This window comes from Ceratosolen solmsi, unplaced genomic scaffold (genome assembly GCF_000503995.2).
Source record: "Ceratosolen solmsi marchali unplaced genomic scaffold, CerSol_1.0 scaffold6, whole genome shotgun sequence".
Lineage (NCBI taxonomy): Eukaryota > Metazoa > Arthropoda > Insecta > Hymenoptera > Agaonidae > Ceratosolen > Ceratosolen solmsi.
In genome coordinates, this window is record NW_011948414.1 from 14,415,007 (window position 1) to 14,434,144 (window position 19,138).

At 22.1% G+C, this 19,138-nt stretch overlaps 1 protein-coding gene across 1 annotated transcript in view; it reads right to left on the reverse strand.

Annotated features, from left to right (window-relative positions):
• Positions 1 to 19,138, reverse strand: part of ChAT (Choline acetyltransferase) — a 36,799-nt gene that overhangs the window by 6,832 nt on the left and 10,829 nt on the right. The window contains exons 3-6 of the mRNA XM_011507491.1: positions 4,356 to 4,528; positions 1,905 to 2,085; positions 1,600 to 1,774; positions 1,033 to 1,262 (exon numbers count right to left, since the gene is read on the reverse strand). Coding sequence (XP_011505793.1) covers positions 1,033 to 1,262; positions 1,600 to 1,774; positions 1,905 to 2,085; positions 4,356 to 4,528 — 759 coding nt within the window. The remainder of the gene's footprint in view (positions 1 to 1,032; positions 1,263 to 1,599; positions 1,775 to 1,904; positions 2,086 to 4,355; positions 4,529 to 19,138) is intronic.

Below are 19,138 nucleotides of genomic sequence, written 5' to 3' on the forward strand. Positions count from 1 at the left end.
TCTCTCTCTCTCTCTCTCTCTCTCTCTCTCTCTCTATTTCCCCATTCTGTTATAGTTAATTAAAGATCTTATTATAAATCTTATTGCAAGTTAGTTCCAAGAGATATTAAAAAACACATTCTTATATGCAAAATTTTATAAAAATGTTCTCACTTTATGTTTAATATGACAACACACTACGACTTAGTCCTTGACACCAATAAACGTGCACTCAGAGTAGCATCATATTGCACTTGCTTAACTTTGCGCACACGGAGAAAGTAATACAACCTTGTTATATATGAGTACATAGTTATTTTTTATATGATAGAAAGTTATTTTATCTCAATTATAATTATTATTATAATTTTTTATTTTCGTCTTTATGAGTTTTTGATATATATCAATTTAAACATGAATGATTAATGATAATTTATGAATTCTTAGCTAGATTTATTAATCAAAAATTGCATTGTGAAAATATTGTATACATTTTTTAATCAATTGCTAAAGTATGGGTACATAAAATTTTATATAAAGTATCTTATTACTTCTTACAACTTTCTTATAACATTCAATTCTCTAATTTTACTATTATCGTGACTTGAAAAAATTTTTTACTAATTTTGTAATAAATAAATTTTTGCAATTAAGTTTTATTTTTTACACTAATGGCAGAAATTTTATAAAAATTTTATGAGAGTAACTTCATGAATAATACATATTATCAGACACTTATTACAGTATCTTAAATAAAATATAATTTTTATAATAAGTGAATGTTTTAAACTCATATTTTATATTATGACTTTTTACATTTATAAAATTCTAATAAATTGATAAATCTGTTAAGTTTTATACAATTAGAATTAAAATATCAAAAAAAAAACACTTTAATAAGTTTTATAAGAATGTGCGATTTAATGTATTTAATATAGTGTCTTTGGTTCTTTATTATTCAAACTTTAATATAATCAAGCATTCCATTATAAAATTAAATGATTATTATGAAATCAAAATGGATTAAAGAAGCTGAAAAAAAGAATTTGTAACCTTTCCTAAAATAATATGCACGGTCTTATCGAACCAGCGATTGGCAGCAAAATATCGCGAACCTCCACCATGGAGTGCGTGGTGGAGTACATTTGCGTAGTCGCGGTTACCTAGCCAGCAATCCTCTTTACGGTAGGGGTTGTTAAACGTTGTTGGTAGAACGTCATCATCGATGCATACGATACATAAGCAGTTCTCGAGCAATTCGATACTGCGTCGATTTAGCTCATCTATAACAACAAAAGAATTTTTCATTTTGTACTAAATACTCAATATACAGTTTCGACATATAAATTAATTCTACGTTAATTTTTTCAATTGTTAGCCCGAATTTTAATCTTACTAGAAGAAAAGAGTGCATTGCTCATTAAAGTACTTAGATATTTTTTAACATTTACTTCAAGTTATTTATATTATAATAATTTACACGATACTATAAACTAATGATAAATTGAATTTAATAATATAAAATTTAATAATTTATATACTGATATATTGTTTATGATAATATTTTATATGATACTGTATTTTAAATGTATTTTAAATGTTATATTGAGTTAAATATACTTTTTAAAAGTTCCTCTCTAGCTTTAGCCCAAACTGGTCTTTTTGCAGTAGTTAGAATACCAACGGGGACTACTTTCTCATCAGCTGGGATTTCCATGATTTTGAAGATTTGTTGAGTCAAATCTGCTTCTGTAATACGTTCTCCATCTGGTGCTCTTACCGGGACATTATAAAACTGTAAATAATATATCAATTATTATATATACAAAAAATAGGGCAAAATATTTTCTAACTGTATTATATATCGAAACGAACTCTGAATACGAATATTTTGTATTCGAACGACAAATTCTGTAATAATTTACTTGGTTATGATGAGCGACTATTATATGATCTCCAGAAGATGCTCTATTCAAATGTATACGTTCATCGACGGAACATCCGGGTCTTCGATAAAGTCGAAACATTTGATAATGTTGCGCCATACAAAGGGGTTGCATCGTTTTACCATCTTTAGATTTTATACGTTCTACTTCCAGTTGTGACCTATTACAAGCACAATTATCACACTTGATAATTTTAAAATAAATCTTATTAAGATAATATTATTACTTATAACACTTCTGAACAATGCCGTTTATAAAATAGTTACGTTCAAATACATTTTTTAATAAATAATTTTTTATAAAATTAATTTATAAAAAATAATGAATGAATATATATTTAAAATTCATTTTCATGCAAAATAATTAAGTTAGAAAATTCTATTCTCCTTTGATTAAAGAATTTGTTTATTTCTTCATTATTTTTTATAAACAAATTAAATATATCTTTTGAAGATCGAACTTTAATCATAAATGTTAATATAACGCATATAAATTATATAAATACACTTTATAACAATATATATATATATATATATATTACAGTAAAAAATTTCAATGAATTTATTATTTATATGTTAGTTCAGTTTGTGTAATTAATAAAATCACATGATACTTATTTGACAAATATATCAATAGCTGTAAAAAATGAATTATTTATATTTAATTTTTTCACTTAATTCTAATAATTTAAGTGAAGTTATTTCTAGGTTCGATTTACCAATTATGTAATTATTAATATTTTCTATTTTTTATACCCTAATACTATAACTAAAATTGGCTTACTCATTTAATTTTTTATATGCTTCAATAAATCTTAGTACATATTCTACATTTTTTTTCTTTGTTTAGTTTACTACTAGATAAAAAGAAACCGCGCAAGTGCTCAATTTAATTCAGCGACGCTGTCTTCCTTACTAAAGGAAATCCGCCTTGCAGAATCTATAGAAAATGAACATAAAGGTACCACCACTGAAGAACAGTTCAAAGCATCTACGATATCCGGTGACTTGTAAAGTAAATTGCTCTAAGGATGTCGTTATTTTATATATCGTTTATCCATATTGCTTTATGCATTTATAGAAAATTCGTTGAAATCTTCTGTCATATTATAAAATTATTCAATCTTTCTAGATGAAAAATTTAAAAATATTAAAGACAATATAATAGGATTTATTGTATAATACAAATCAGAAAAATAATTTATGTACTCTATTCTATATGCCACGATATATTAAAATCTATTTATAGTTGTATAATATCAAAATTTTATTTATACTTTTACAAAAATAATGATATATGTAACAAATATTTTCTTCCTTACTAGAAAATATATTTCTTTTAAAATAAGCAAATTATTTGGAAAAGAATAGAGAAGCTTTTAATAAATTTTTAAATATCGAGAACATCTCTATAACTTATTAGTCATGAAAATATTGGAAATTTTCTTTTCATAATACGTAGAAAAATTTATCTATTTCCAATAAGTATATCTACTTTACGGTATCGTACATTTACATTGATATGTAATAAAGATTATATATATATATATATATATATATACAGATAAACACATTATAGAAACACATATACAAAATTTGTTTTATATACTTTAATTTTTTATATATAAATTTCATTCTAATTATTGAATGTATTTCAAATTTTCGTACAGTTTATGTATTATCTGCAGCAATTTAAACAATTTCGAAATTACATATAATATTAAAAATAAACTAAAAAATTATCTCTCTCTCTCTCTCTCTCTCTCTCTCTCTCTCTCTCTCTCTTTCTTGTAGAGTGCAAAGAAATATTTTATTACTCTTTTTAGACATTAAATTCTAATCGCAATGTAATTTCTTATCTATTAATGTATCCTTATCATATTTCTTTCTTAAATTTTCATTTGAATTCTAAAGCTTATCAATCATTATACTTTGGCTATTAATATAATTTATGTGCATTATTTATATTACTAACATATTTATGATTCAATAACATGTTTTTAATAATAATTAATCTAAGTAATAACTATATATTATTATTATTAATTATCAAAAATAAAACGAATTGTTTGAATCAAATAAAATTTACGTATATTTATATTTTAATAAACAATTTTGTTATAATTTAATAAGCATTGGAGAAAATATAGATTAATTTAATTTTATATTTTAGTAGATAATTGAATTTGAATATATTTATACGTATAAAAATTATGATTATTTCTTACGTTTTTAGTAACTTACTTGTACAACAAATATAAACTATAACACGACTTTGTAATAAACTAAGCTGAATTCATAATTGATCAATACAATAATTATGTATATTAACGTAGAAAATATTTAAGTATAATAGTGGTATGAAAAATTTGTTTTACACCAATGGTTAATATGATGAAGAGTAAAGGAAAAAATATTAATAAAACCTTACTTGTCAAGAGTCTCCTGATAACCAAGAAGCTCGGTAAGAAAGCGTGCAAGGAAGACTGCAGCATCTCGTTGACTAGCAAATTGTTTCGGTCTTGCTACAAGGCCAGGGTTGACATTAATCGGAAGCTCGAGAGGAATCGATAAATACATATCGTTTATCCACCAATCTGTTGCCTGTACATTTTATCATATATTACAATATCATATTTATACATTTGTATACATAGATGTACACATGCATATGTGAATGAGTGTGCATATTTTACCATATAATCTATTAATTATTATTCGTGAATTTCAAATAAAAATATATTTTTATCACTTGTAAAAATCTATTTACTACATACACGTTATTTCTTTATAAGTTATGATATTAATAAAAAATATTAACTTCACATAAAAGTGTAGAACTATTAGTTTTGTACGTGTTTGTATGTATAGTAAAAGGTTATAATAGTATAAACAAAAATGGTTCACAATATAAAAAATATTCTTTACACAATTATCGAAAAAGATTTGTTTTATGGAAAATGATTTTAAAAAATAGAAAGGATTATTTAATAAAATTAAATATTAAATATATAGATATTAATACTGCATTAAACAATTTGTCAAATATTTAAAAGATCCAAGTATATATACTAAGATATTTAGATAGAAAAAAAATTATTCGATCTCTAATTGTATGAAAATAGTGTGATTCATAACATTTTAATAATTTTTTACAGTTTGTAACATCAAATTCTTAAATAATTGATCTACATATCAGTTGATCATAAAATAACTAAAAAGTGATTTTTAGTTATTGATAAATTTTATTTATTTCCAAATTACAAATTAAAAAATTTATATATTCAATATTCTATAATGTATCCCCCCATTTAATGAAATATTATCCAATTAACATCTACGATCCATTAATTTATTCATTGATTGAAACATTAATTTATTCGCAAATAATCTACGTTTGTAATAACATTATTTCAAATAAGTTGACTCTATATTTTCCTGTTTTTATAGTGAGTATTAAGATTTAATGCTATTGATATCATATTGAATTATGTGCATTTACTTAATCTTTAAATATTTTCTGAGTTTCGTTATTATGTACAAGGTATTATTAATGAATTATATTAAAACTATTAAATTACATTGTTTTAAAAAATGTATAATTATTTACTTAAACTCATTACTGAATTATACTATTTGCATATGTGAAATCAAAAATTGACATATTACAAATTACAAAAATTTATTCAATTCTTTGTTAAAAGAAAGGAATATGCTATATATATTTTTTACCTTTACATTAAAAAAGACAAAATTATGTAATTACCTTTTCATAACTTGAAAATATATTTTAATTTATACAAATTAAAAAAAAAAATTTTTTTACTTCTATTATTTATAAACACAATTATCCGAGCACTCGTTTGATTTACAAAACGATTTTGTTTTGTAATTGGATTCTTCTACAGAACAGTAAATGGATACATAAAAATACCTATTATTATTTTTAGACTTCAATTTTAACTAATACTATGAAATTTTAACTAGAAATGGAATGAATTATCAAATTTTAGTTAATTATATAAATTAAATAATAATAAACGAAACTTTAAAAACTAAATTTATTTGTTTTTTTTTAAACCAATCATATTTTGGTTTTCAAACAATTTTATAAAGTATAGATGTTTATAGTATGACAAAATAGTTTGTATTTTATATAATTCAACTCCTGTATTAATTTTTTAGCTTAAATTTGTTATTTGATTTTGTTGTTTATTAATTCTGTAAATTTTGTTTTAAAATTGCTTATTTAAATGTAGTCAATAAGTGAATAACGAAAGAGAAACACGAAGAAAGACCAGACGTTATAAACGATACAATACTTGTTCGTGACTGGAGAATTAGATTATTAGGCATTTAATTAAGGGATGTAACGTTCTTCATAAAAATGTTAAGTTGTATATCAAGCCTATAATTGTTGTTTCCCATATCAAATTCGGACTTCGAATTCATTGAAACTACTGGTACTTTATTTTATGATGCACTCGAGGATAAAAATAAACTTTTTATTAATATGATGTTATGAATAATTATATGTTCATACATATTTTGATTATTATCTCTATTAAACCGTTGTTTATTTTTAGTTAAATACTTTTCTGTAAGTACTGTAGAATACACCAACATTTTCTCTATTGCCCTCTTAATGATCATAACGATAAAAGAATAATTGATTTTTTCTTAATCAATTTGGTGACAATAAAAATCATTCTGATAATTATGAAGGGATAGTAATATGATAGTTTGACCCTTTTACTGACCTATAAGAACACTACAATAATTACCATTCTAAATAGTAGAGGCCATAGATTATTTTTTTATTACACGGACGGTTAATGTCATTTTACCGTGAAACGAAAACGCCTGTACGAAACAGGTTGAATAATCAGATTCAATAATCAGATTATCGTAATAATAGTATAGTACTATAGTACAATAAGAATATTTTGATTTCGTATGCTAATATAGTTGTTACAAAAGTTAACGCAAGAGGACACCTTAGTAATTATTGCAAAAAGAGTGACTATATAACACTATAGTTTTTTATAATACCTCTGCAATTATTATAAAAAGAGTGACTATATGACACTATAGTTTGATACTGCAAGCAAGTGTATGTATTATAACATTTTCATTTACAAATTATTTTTCATTGAGGGAATGAACCAACCACATAGAAATAAAAAATGTAAGCACAAATTTCTTACTTATTGCAATCCTTCTCTGATAAAAACATATAACCGACCGCGAATTGCATTGTTTGGAATTTTTAATTTGTGAACGATGTAATAGGTTCTTGAGCTCTAAGGGTGTTCTAATTATGCATGCGAGCGCGTCTTCGTTGGTGAGTTTATTATTTTTCAAGTAATCATGAATACGTGTGTTTGCATATGTTTTTACAAATATGTGAGCAGTGAAGTAAAATTCACGACTTCATTTTCATACATGCTTTTATCAATATGATATATTCTATTAACTAAGGGGAAAATCGAATAAATTTTATTTTAATGATATTTAGTGCAAATCGCTTGTTAAAGAAATTTATAGTTTCACTTTTATAAATATTATAAACTTGTGCCTTTATTAACTAAATCGTGAAATCATTCATTAGAAAAAATAAATATAGATGTAAAGATCATAAAAATAATGATAAAAGAAGCATAGTATCTAACATAATATTTGAATGTGCACAGATATTAAAGAACCAATGGGATATTAGAATGATGTATTTTTATTTATCTAAATTCATATTAATTGCAAAGATAAAAATAATTTAAAATTCTTTTCCGTATTATTATAAATAATATTATTTCATAGATATTCTACATCAAATAAATACTTTGGCCAGAAATCAAAGATATTACAATAGAGCTTCAACAACCCTAACACGGGTGAGATTATATCTCAAATAAATGCTACAATTCTAAGTGCATAGGGCACATGTGAAAAACACTTATAAATATTGAAATAATATTGAACAAATTTCATGAAAGACCAATTATTTACCAAGTATTAATAACGAGTTTTCATACTAATAATATATAAGATAAAGTGTGCAAACTCAGACAATAACGTTTATCTTCTACTGTTACATGGTCTTGGACCCATTAAGTTTATAATTAAGAACCCCTTTCTTGAGTTTTCGACCGAATAAGAACTGATTCAAGTATATGCTGTACTACATTAGCATTGTAATTTCTTGTACAAGATATATAGATAGCTTCTGTGTCAGTATAGTGAACCACTAAAAATGAGTAACGTTTATGTATAATTTATACCTCTTATGTACCTTACAATTTTTATTACATATCTATGTTGTCGTCAAAATCCCGAATCTTCTGAAAGGAATAGGTGATTGTATAAAAATATCTAGTTATTGTCATTTAGATAAATTTACGAATCATTAAGTTTTTTTATGAGGCAATTCATTTATAAATTAACAATAATTTTTATATGTAAAAAAATAATCAATTATCTTACAAAAAGATAAATATTATAAAAATAAGTGAATGTTTAAATAAAATACAAATACAATATTGTGCCATATTTTATTAATAAATGAAAATAAGATTTTTCGTAAACTGCACTTATGCACTATGCACATAGAAAATTTAATGTCGTAAATGTCTATAAATGATAAAAAATTGGATAAATGATGTATATGAAGTAAAAAATATCTGCAATTTTTATAATTCATCTATGAAGAATTTAATGCTTTACAGTACACAAAACAAGTGTCACAATTGAAAAATCACTCTATATAATTGATCTGTAAATCTTATAGATCTTGTACTTGTAGATAAAAAAATTATGTAAAAATGTTTAATTTAATAATGTAATGTATAATAATGCAATTAAATTCAAAATGTTTTAATGTTTTAGCTGTATAACTAATGTACATAATCAGCTAAGCAAAACAAATATGTAAATAAAAATTGTAGAAATAGAATTTAAAAATAAAGTACCATACAGTAAAAAAGAACTAATTTTGTTATAAATTAAAATACTTATATATAAAAAAGAATTTTATTTGAAGAAAATTAGAAGAATAGTCTGTAAACTTATTAATTCTTTTAGTATATCTAATAATCAAAATATATCAAATATATAAACATTTAAATAATTAATAATTTTAATAATTTTAATAGATAAAATTTAATTATTACTTTTAATGAGAATTGAAAATAAATTTAATCAAACACGAAACATGCTTGTTTAAGTAAAAGGAAATAAATTAAATTAAGTTAAATATATATTAAAATATACAATATAAGCTTTCAGTATCGAATGAAAATTGGCAATTAATATTCCTTTTACAAATCGTGGATAAAAAAATCAGTCATAAATATTTACAAACTAGTATTATTTATTAAATTATTCAAAACATTTAAATCTAACAAAAATATGGTTTTCAATATTAAACAAAGATTTTAGTTAAAAAATAAAAGAGCATATATAAAAATTTTATATTATAATTTTATGTTACTTGCATATATATATATTTACAATTTTTGGAAATAATATTGTTTTACTCAAGTAAATTTTGCTGCAGAGCATAACAATCTCTGATATCTATTTGTATGTTAGAAGTGAGTGTTTTATTCGCAGACACGGTTACGCAAATATTACGTCCTGTAATTTTCACATGCGTAACCGGATCCTTCACAAATTGTTCGGTTATCCTCCTTCCTATTTTCGCACTGTTGGTAATTAATTATCTCGATAATAGACTGCATAAAAATTAGTTGGTTGTATGAGTTACCAATTTATTTAAAAAATGAACACATTTTATTTTTTAATTCTGAAATAATTATTTTATCTTTTTTTTTAACAATTTTATAAAATTAAATTATGTACCATACATTTATTAATAAATTTATGTACTTTCTACATCTTGATTTCTATATTATCCGATAGGCATCACATATATACCATCAATAATGCTTAGTAAACATCAAAACCCAAACCCTATTTTGTTGATTATACAAAATCATTTTTAGATAAATATACTTTTCTATTCATTAATAAAATGAAATGAATAACATTTTTTATCTTAAAGTTTTATAAAATATAAACAATAAATTTACATCATTTGAAAATACATTTAAATTATAGAATATTTTCAATTAAGTCAAAAGGCATTGAAATCATTCGTTTACTTTCAAGTTAAATTTTTTTGACTTAGCAATTTTTTGTTCGCTTTATTCTCACGCTTATCTTAATTTTGTTCAGAATTCAGTCATTATCCCCTTCATTATACCATTTAGGTATATAATTCTCATTTGTATCCATTCAATCAAAGATTTGAGTTGAATGAACATTGAATATTAAATAAAAAAATTATTTCTTTTTTAGGTTTCAGTTATCTATTTTTCTGAATATCTATTTTTCTGAAAATCTTTTTTTACTCACTCTAAACGTTTATTCTTTTTAATATTATTTTATATAATTTATTAATTTATTACAATTAGAATATTTTATTTTCTATGTTAATACATTAGTCCTACAATTTTATGTGGATACATATGAAAAATTAAAAATTTTATTTTATTTGATTTAAAAATTCATTAGAAATAAGTTTTATATATGTGCACATCTTTTTATAATTATGTATTTTTGTAGATCACATTATAATATTACACTACACGTATTTTTTAATGATTCTATAAGTTTGAAATAGTATATTTATCTTAATATTTTATTTATTATAAGTATTAAAATTATACAGGCAATCTTCATAATGTATAAATTCATAATGTAAAAAGGACATTTAATAAGTATATTATTGCAGCACGATTTTTCAAGACAGTATCTTATTGTATCAAAAACTAAGATTTTTACAGAATCCTGTAAATAACTTTGTAATTAAGATGATAATCATGAAATTTAATTCATTAAATGTGTGAATATTGTAACAAACAAAAATAATAATACGTAGTTGATTTTATATCTTTAACAACTAAACATCTGAATCGTTAAAGAAAATATTTTATGTATTGCATGTAATACCATTGATTGTATTTAACATTCAAAAATTATAATACCATATCTATCGATTGTATATTATGAACTTATTAAATATGTGATTAATAATGGTTTCATTATATGTATATTTTTGTATATATATATTTCTTTTACAAAATTCAACAATTATGAATAATCGTTAAAATAATTGAAATAAGTGCATATGAGTTTTTGAAAGTTAAAATAGTTATATAAATAATAAAAATTGTCGACTATGTGAATGATAAAAAATCCTTTTCAAAGTACTCCAATATATTCTATGTATAAGAACTTATATTTGAAATATCTAAGGAAGATAGGAATAAAAAATTAACTACAGTATATTATTAAAAAATTGCTTTCAATAATATCCGGAGAGTACAACAATTTTATTTAGACAATTCCAAAGTTCCACTGTCTCTTAAGTCGTTTGATTTTCAAGCTCTCTTTTATTACTATCAAACTTAACAGTTAGATCAAGCCCTTCTCTGTCTGCGTCAATGGTGGTGATCGTTTGAGTATTCTCAAGTCTTAGCACAACAATGAATTTATAATAGAAAGGGGTTATAAATCATAGTCTTCAGAAGGCTTAAGTTCTTCAAGAACGACGTGTCAGCGATTCCTAACATATTAATGATTATATATTTGTTTTATTTTGAAAGTTAATATTTATATTTCATTTAATCAAATTCATTTAGCTCTTAATTTATTTATATTACACAAATGATTTTTACAGGAAATAAAACAAAAATTATTATTTTTATTATAATAAATTGTAGCTTATTCAAATTGAAAAAACTTTAATTATATTTGGAAAATAAATTTTTAAAATAAAAAAAATATTATAGTTATTACCATGTTTTTTTAAAATAACAGTAAAGCGTATAGTAATTTCAAAAGTAAAAATAGAAAAGAATATTCTCTTTTTCATGTCTTTTTTTTTTATAGGTTCAGTCCAAATTAACGAAGGAAACATTATGGGTAGATAAATCTTTAAAAATTACAATAAATAAATTTACATCATTTTATTAATCATATTATTTTTAAAATTTATGATTAAATAATAATATCACAAATCCTTTCAATTTATTGACTTATAATATTAAATTATTTTTTATTAAAAAGAAAGAACATTTATTATTTATTAGTAAATTTATGTTTTATATTTATTTTTTATATTTTCTATTCATTTCTGTATTATATAGTCATAATAAATTTCTAAAATTCCTACTGATCTCCTTTTTCCTCTTTTTGTTTTATATATACATCCTACATCCTACGCGCTTTCCCTTTCACTCTCTCGAATTTCATTGAGCATTAATGGTGTGTCTTATAGTGCAATTTGACTTTGTTGTATGTTAATTTTCAAAACATAATTTCTCCATTATTTATTTTGTAAATCTATATAGTAAAATAACGTATTATTTATATTTAGTAGAAGTATAAATGTAGTCTATCGATTCTATTGTTGTCTGAAAAATGCGCACACATTATTTCTATCGTTCCATGCTATATTCGTATTACAACATGGACTCGTCTTTCAGCCTTTTTAACATACCTATATATCATCTGAAAACTGTAGAATGTTCAATCAATAACATTAAATCACATTAAAATTAAGTTTCCTTAATGTGCCGCCATTTTAGTAGTATAAAATGTACCTATAGTTTCAGGATATTATTCATATCCTTGTAGTTGAACAATTGACATTTTTAAGTTTTAAAATTATTGAAATGTTAACTGTCCATTTTATAAATTTTTTAAAATAAAAATATCTTTGATTAAATTAAAATCTGATCTGTTAAAAATCATATATGTATTGATTTCATCTACTAGTTTAAAAAATAAATATTTTCGTTTTGACAGAATTCTTTTATTATTATATTGTTATAATAAAGATATGTAAAAGTGGATGTAAAAGATGTGAAAGTTAATAAATTATCAGAATTAATTATTTTATTAATAACACAACATTTGAAGAAGAAACAAATTGATAAGTGTTTATGGTTACTTGAATTCTATTTTATTACATTAATATGATCCGCACTGTAATATAAGAAGTATCAATATGAGAGAACTTGGAGGGTTAAATGTACCTTGCCTTACCTATGGATTCTTTATATGCATCCATAATAATTTGAAAATAATTTAAAGTTATAATAATAAAGATTTAAAAATTTTAAATAATAAACTTATATTCTGATATAAAATATAATGTAATTTTATAAATTGAATATTTCACAACTTCTAATCAAACCATTTTTCATATCAAATCATTTATCATTCTATTGAAAATTTTGTAAATTATATATTGAAACTAATTTTGGTTAAAACAAATTAAGTTAAGCCTCAATATATTCCGAAAACGATATAAAAATAATTTTTATAAATAATTCTTGTTTGGTAAGAAATTGTCAAACAATGGTAATTTAATTTTATGAAATTTCTAAGATATTTACTGCCATAATAATAATAATAATAATAATAATAACAATAATAATAATAATAATAATAATAATAATAATAATAATAATAATAATAATAATATTAATATTTATACATCACATCTTTGCGATTAATATAAATAAATAATCATGTAATCAACAATGATTTATTATACGAATAAAATTATTGAAAGTCACTGGTTAATCATAATTCCTTTAAATACAAGAAGCATATACTAAACTGAATGTTCTGTATTAAAAATATAATTTATAAAACTACACCAATTATTGTAATTAGAAATTTTATTGTAATTAAAAGTATTCTCATATATATTTTAGACTTTATGAAATATAAACAATACAAGAACCGCAAGAATTTAGATGCTTTAGTACTATAATTAGTTGGTTTATTATGTTGTCTGTGACTAATGTATATAACTAATTTCTACTCTTTATATATTTCTGACGCAAGATTGTAGATGGTAGATTATCTCACAGTTTCTAAGCGGAAGAACATCCTTTTTAAAAATTTACGCAAACAAAGCTCATCGCGCAATTTAACTATACAGGCTTACGATATGTGACCTCATTTAAGCACTTGCCATTTTGAGCTATTGAATCTTTCTGTTTTATTAATAATCTTAAAGTAAATTTAAATTATAAACAATATATGAGTTTTTAAGATTTGCCAAAATTTGAGATAACTGAAAAAATTAATTGTGTAACAAGTGTTTAATTAAAATTTATAACAAATTATACAATATTATTATTATTGCTCATATTTAATAATCTAAAATTATAACAAAATAAACGAAAATTTCTTTATATTGTTAATTATTAATATATAATTTATATAATTTTTTATAATTTTTTATATTTATTTTATTTTTTATAATATTATAAATTTTTATAATTTTAATTTATAGTTTTAAAATTGAAAATATATAATTTAGAATTTTACTTTGTTCATTCATTCATTTTTACTTTATTTTTATTTACATATATAAATACAAGTTCTGTTTATTAATGCTGTCAGTGTAAAATAATAATTATAATATACTTAAACAATATTTAATTATTAGATTATAAAATTTGGAATTATAAATTATAGAACTTCAAAAAACCAACAATACTTAATGAGAATTAGATTTATAAACTACTTTTGATTCACGCATACAGATTCTCTTAAATACTTAAAAAGTAAGTAATAAGTACTTTTTTGAGTATATATAATAAATTCTATTAGATAAGCATTTACTGTTAATATACAAACCCATGTGTATAGAATTTTACTAAATGTACATTTTGATTCAATAAAAAATTTCATTTTCAAACATATATCTATAGGTTGTCAATAATTAACAGTAAATATAAATAGTGTCAACATATTACAGTTTTAAGTAGAGTTGAATAGAATTGAAGAAAGAACGATATCTCTAATGTTTTATATTTTTTTTGTAATTACATTAATATAAATAAATTATATACAGAAAGTAATAATATGACACTTTAAGATAATTTTTTTCATAACCTACTGGATGGTTTTAAAAATTAAATATAAAAACTAATCACTGCCTTGCATATTATTAAGTATATTACGCATTAAAATGTGCGATCCTGGGAATTAACGTTGCCTTCTAAAGAGCCTTTTACTGTCACAGTCTACAATTGTCAATAAGGTATCCTCGAAAGAGCAGTTTAATGTAGACAGTTGTAATTGTCGTATTATAAAAGAAAAATAGTATTATTTATTGAGATAGTTGATCTAAGTTTGCTTCAAATATAACTCTATTATCTCTAATGTTATGAATCAAACACGCTTGAATTTTTCGCCCGAATAAAATCATGAAATACCGGTGAAGTCTTTGAACTTTCTTTTCTTTTGCACTCTCTGTACTATCAATATTTAACTTCAAATAAACAAAAAAAAAGTGAAAATGTCAATATATATGTTGTATAATTGCGATTAAGATCAATATGTTTTATTGTTAAATAAATTTCTGTATATAAATGTGGGATTTACATTATATTCAGAAGAGGACAACGTAACCGAGATGACATTCGTACACTTTTATTTAATACTGTTTTCGGTTGTTTTTACACATTTATATACTTTTTATATACTGTAATTAATTTGAATTAAATTTATTTATGAATAAAAATATTTTTATGCAATAGTGTTTTAATAATAATAACTTAATCATAATATTATAAAAAAATTTATTTGAACATAATTAATTAATAATACAATATATTATCGTATATTTATTTATTAAATTTACCTGATTAATTTCAATTCTATAGTTTACATCTTTTTAACTAATATTTATTATCAGTAATAGAGAAACGTCATTTGACGTACTTAACTGAAGTTTCAGGAATATATTTAATATTTCTGTTCTAAATCTCATTAAATTATAAAAAAAATTATAGAAAAAACAACGGCATACTATATAATTATAAAATATTTATAATTTTATTAAAGAGACATAAAAACTTTATTTGTAACATCAATTTTAATTCGAAAAATTATTAAAATTAAAAATTTCAAAGCCTTCAACTTTTAAAGAGAATTTCTGAATAACGTTTCAGCGAAGAAATTATCAATTATCAATTTATTATCAATTCATCATTTAAAAGATATTCTACGTGATTTACAATATATCAAAGTATTTATTTTACTCTTTAATGTTTAGTGAACAAATTTTGTTCACAAAGACATAAAATTGGCTGAAAAAGCCAATGTCCTTAAATCATAAGATCAATTAACCGTGCTTATTCAATCAATAACAACTTCAATTAGACATTTTCAATTTGAAATTAATTTTTAATAAATACACGTAAGCATTCATCGTAATATATACAAAGCAAGGTTTTGTTTACTTTTGCATTATATAATTTATATTTACATTATAACTTTTTGTAAATTCCATGCATTTAATTATATATTTATGTTTTAAAGTATTCAGTAGACAACTTACTGCTCTTCAAATCTATAATATGTTGATTTGCATCAAAAAATGTGTTTTTGATATTGCTTTATCGGTACTTTTGTACAGTAGTACAAACTTTTAGATAGGAAAAATAAGTTTTATGAAGCTCTTAAATTTGAAGTTGCTTACCTTTGGATCATTCATCGATCTATCCATCCGCGATCTCTTTTGACAACCAATTAGTTATAATTTCTATTTACCAAATTAATACAATTATTTCGTTCGATCTATTTACAATATAGCTATAAATATAAGCAATAAGTTAAAATTGTATGTAATATTTCTAAATATTAAATATATTAAATGTTTTAGCATTTTCAACTCAAAAAAATATTTTAGTAATATTTTATAGATATATAGTTTAAGAGATAAAAGACCGTAATACAAAAAATAAGAAAAGACATCGAAATTGGAGAGGTTCTAGTTTACAAAAGAAATGAAGACAAGGAAAAGCGAGGGTCAAATTTCTTACACTCAGAAATTTACTGTTATCTAATTTCTATTTAGTAAATTATATTGCAATTTGTAAGCCTATACTTTTAAAATATAATAAAATTGTATATTGATTAATGATATAAGAATTATGCAAATATTTCGAAGATAAACATTTATAATCGATGATTCTAGATTATTATTACATCCTCAATCTAAGATGTATCCGAAAGAAATTGTGATATTATAGTTCATAGATGATGTAATCAATAATTAATAAATATAATAAGTAATGATTTTAAAATTCGTTATATATATAAATCAATGTCCGTTTGTCGTCAAAAATATTTGTTTCTGCTCATAAATATTTTTTAATTATAAAAAAAATAATTAATATTTATAAAATATAATCAAATATTATAAATATAACTATAAGGTTTATACAAGTATAATCATTATATCGTAACAGTTTAAATATTATTGAAATGCGAAACAGTACTACAGTAAAATGTAATACTAGTAGTTTTACTAAACTTTGTTAAATTGAATGTTGAATGAAATTGGACAAGAAATAAATATTGTTATTTTTTACAACCGATAAAAATTAAGATAACATTTGGGTTGACACTTACTTGTACTTAAAAGATAATAACAGTAGTTTATAAAATAAATAAATAGACACGTTTCGTCATAATTGAGAACTTGCGAATACTTATGCTATCGCAATAAAGTCTGTCGCCTACTATAAACTTATTTTTATGTGTATATATAACTAAAAAAATTGATACATACCAATTTTTTTAATTCCTTTAGTTCGTATCACCTGTACAGTAAACTCTACGCATTTTTGCAATCGTTAACTGTGATTCTGCGCATCAGAATTGACTCTAGAATACAGTCCAATGTATTAAGGTAGATTTTAATATAAATAGGAATATTATTAATCTTTTATCTATGTAAATTTCATTTGTGTACTAATATATTGGTATTGCAATTCAGTTTGTTCTTTCACAAAAAAGATTTACATTCGCACTAGAATAGGTCATTTTTTAATTTTCATGTTCTCGATTTAATACGATCTCGATCGTATCTCGATTTAATAAATTACTATTTTAAACTATTAATAATTTTAGAAATACTAAAATAATTCTATAAATTTTTTGATGATTATATTTTAATTTACTTAAAAATAAATAAGTTTATTTCAAACTTATGTATATAATTTCTATAAAAAAAAATTTTGGTAAAAAACTATTTAAATATACATAATATTCTATACTACAAATATATTAAAATACACTTTAATGAAAATAAATTATTTGCATTTAATCCCATTTTATAGCAATTAATAATACATAATATCTATTAAGATTTCTTTAATAAATATATAAGTGGGAAAAAAATTACATGTTACAAACGCTTCTTAGAAATTATATATTTATAAATAGAAATATATAACAAGAGTTGTTTTTGTTAAAATTTATATTGTATACTAAGTAGTCATAACTTAATTCTTTATTTGTATGTTATTAATTATTTATATCTTTTATAGGTTCTTCATATGTTTGTAATTTGATGATTTAATTTAGAAATAATATTTTAACCAAATAATATTTACCTTTGGTTTTTATTATTATAATTAGTCATTTTAACTCTACATACCCAGTTATGATTTAGAAATGATTTAGAAAAATTCATAGTCTTCATGCATTATGATTTATAAGGAAGTTAATTTGTCTTCCAATAATTTATAAGACATATTTCAATATTATCTTTCCTACAAGTGATTTTAAATTCATTATTTATCTTGAGTATTTATAAAAGATGTACTATACATTTTTGTACTCTTTCTAACTTTCTAAGATTTGAAAGTTTATTAATGAAGTTAAGAATATTTAAAAATATTACTCAAGTCAATTTGTATATAATAAATTAATGAATTAATATCTAATTTTTTACAAATCCATTTTTTTAATCTCATATTATGATTTTATAATTTTAATTAAAATTTTTCCGCTTAAGACAATAATAATAAATTCCGATAGTTTCCTTTCATATTTCAGACATATGATATAATATTATATGAAATTACAGCCACTTAAACATGTAGATATTAATCTTTTCCATGCTCTGTTTTGTAAGAAATTAGTAGTATTGTACTTATGGACGGAAGTTTGTGGTTTTTTTTCTAAAGAAAGGTATAACCTACATTACGTCGACATCTCCTGAACATCTCCTCTATTCTTTTTCCTTCTCATTTACCAGGATATGTCTAGGCGCACAGTAAAATAAAGTAAGATAGAAGACAAGAATATATCAATAATAGGAAATTTTTGTTTACG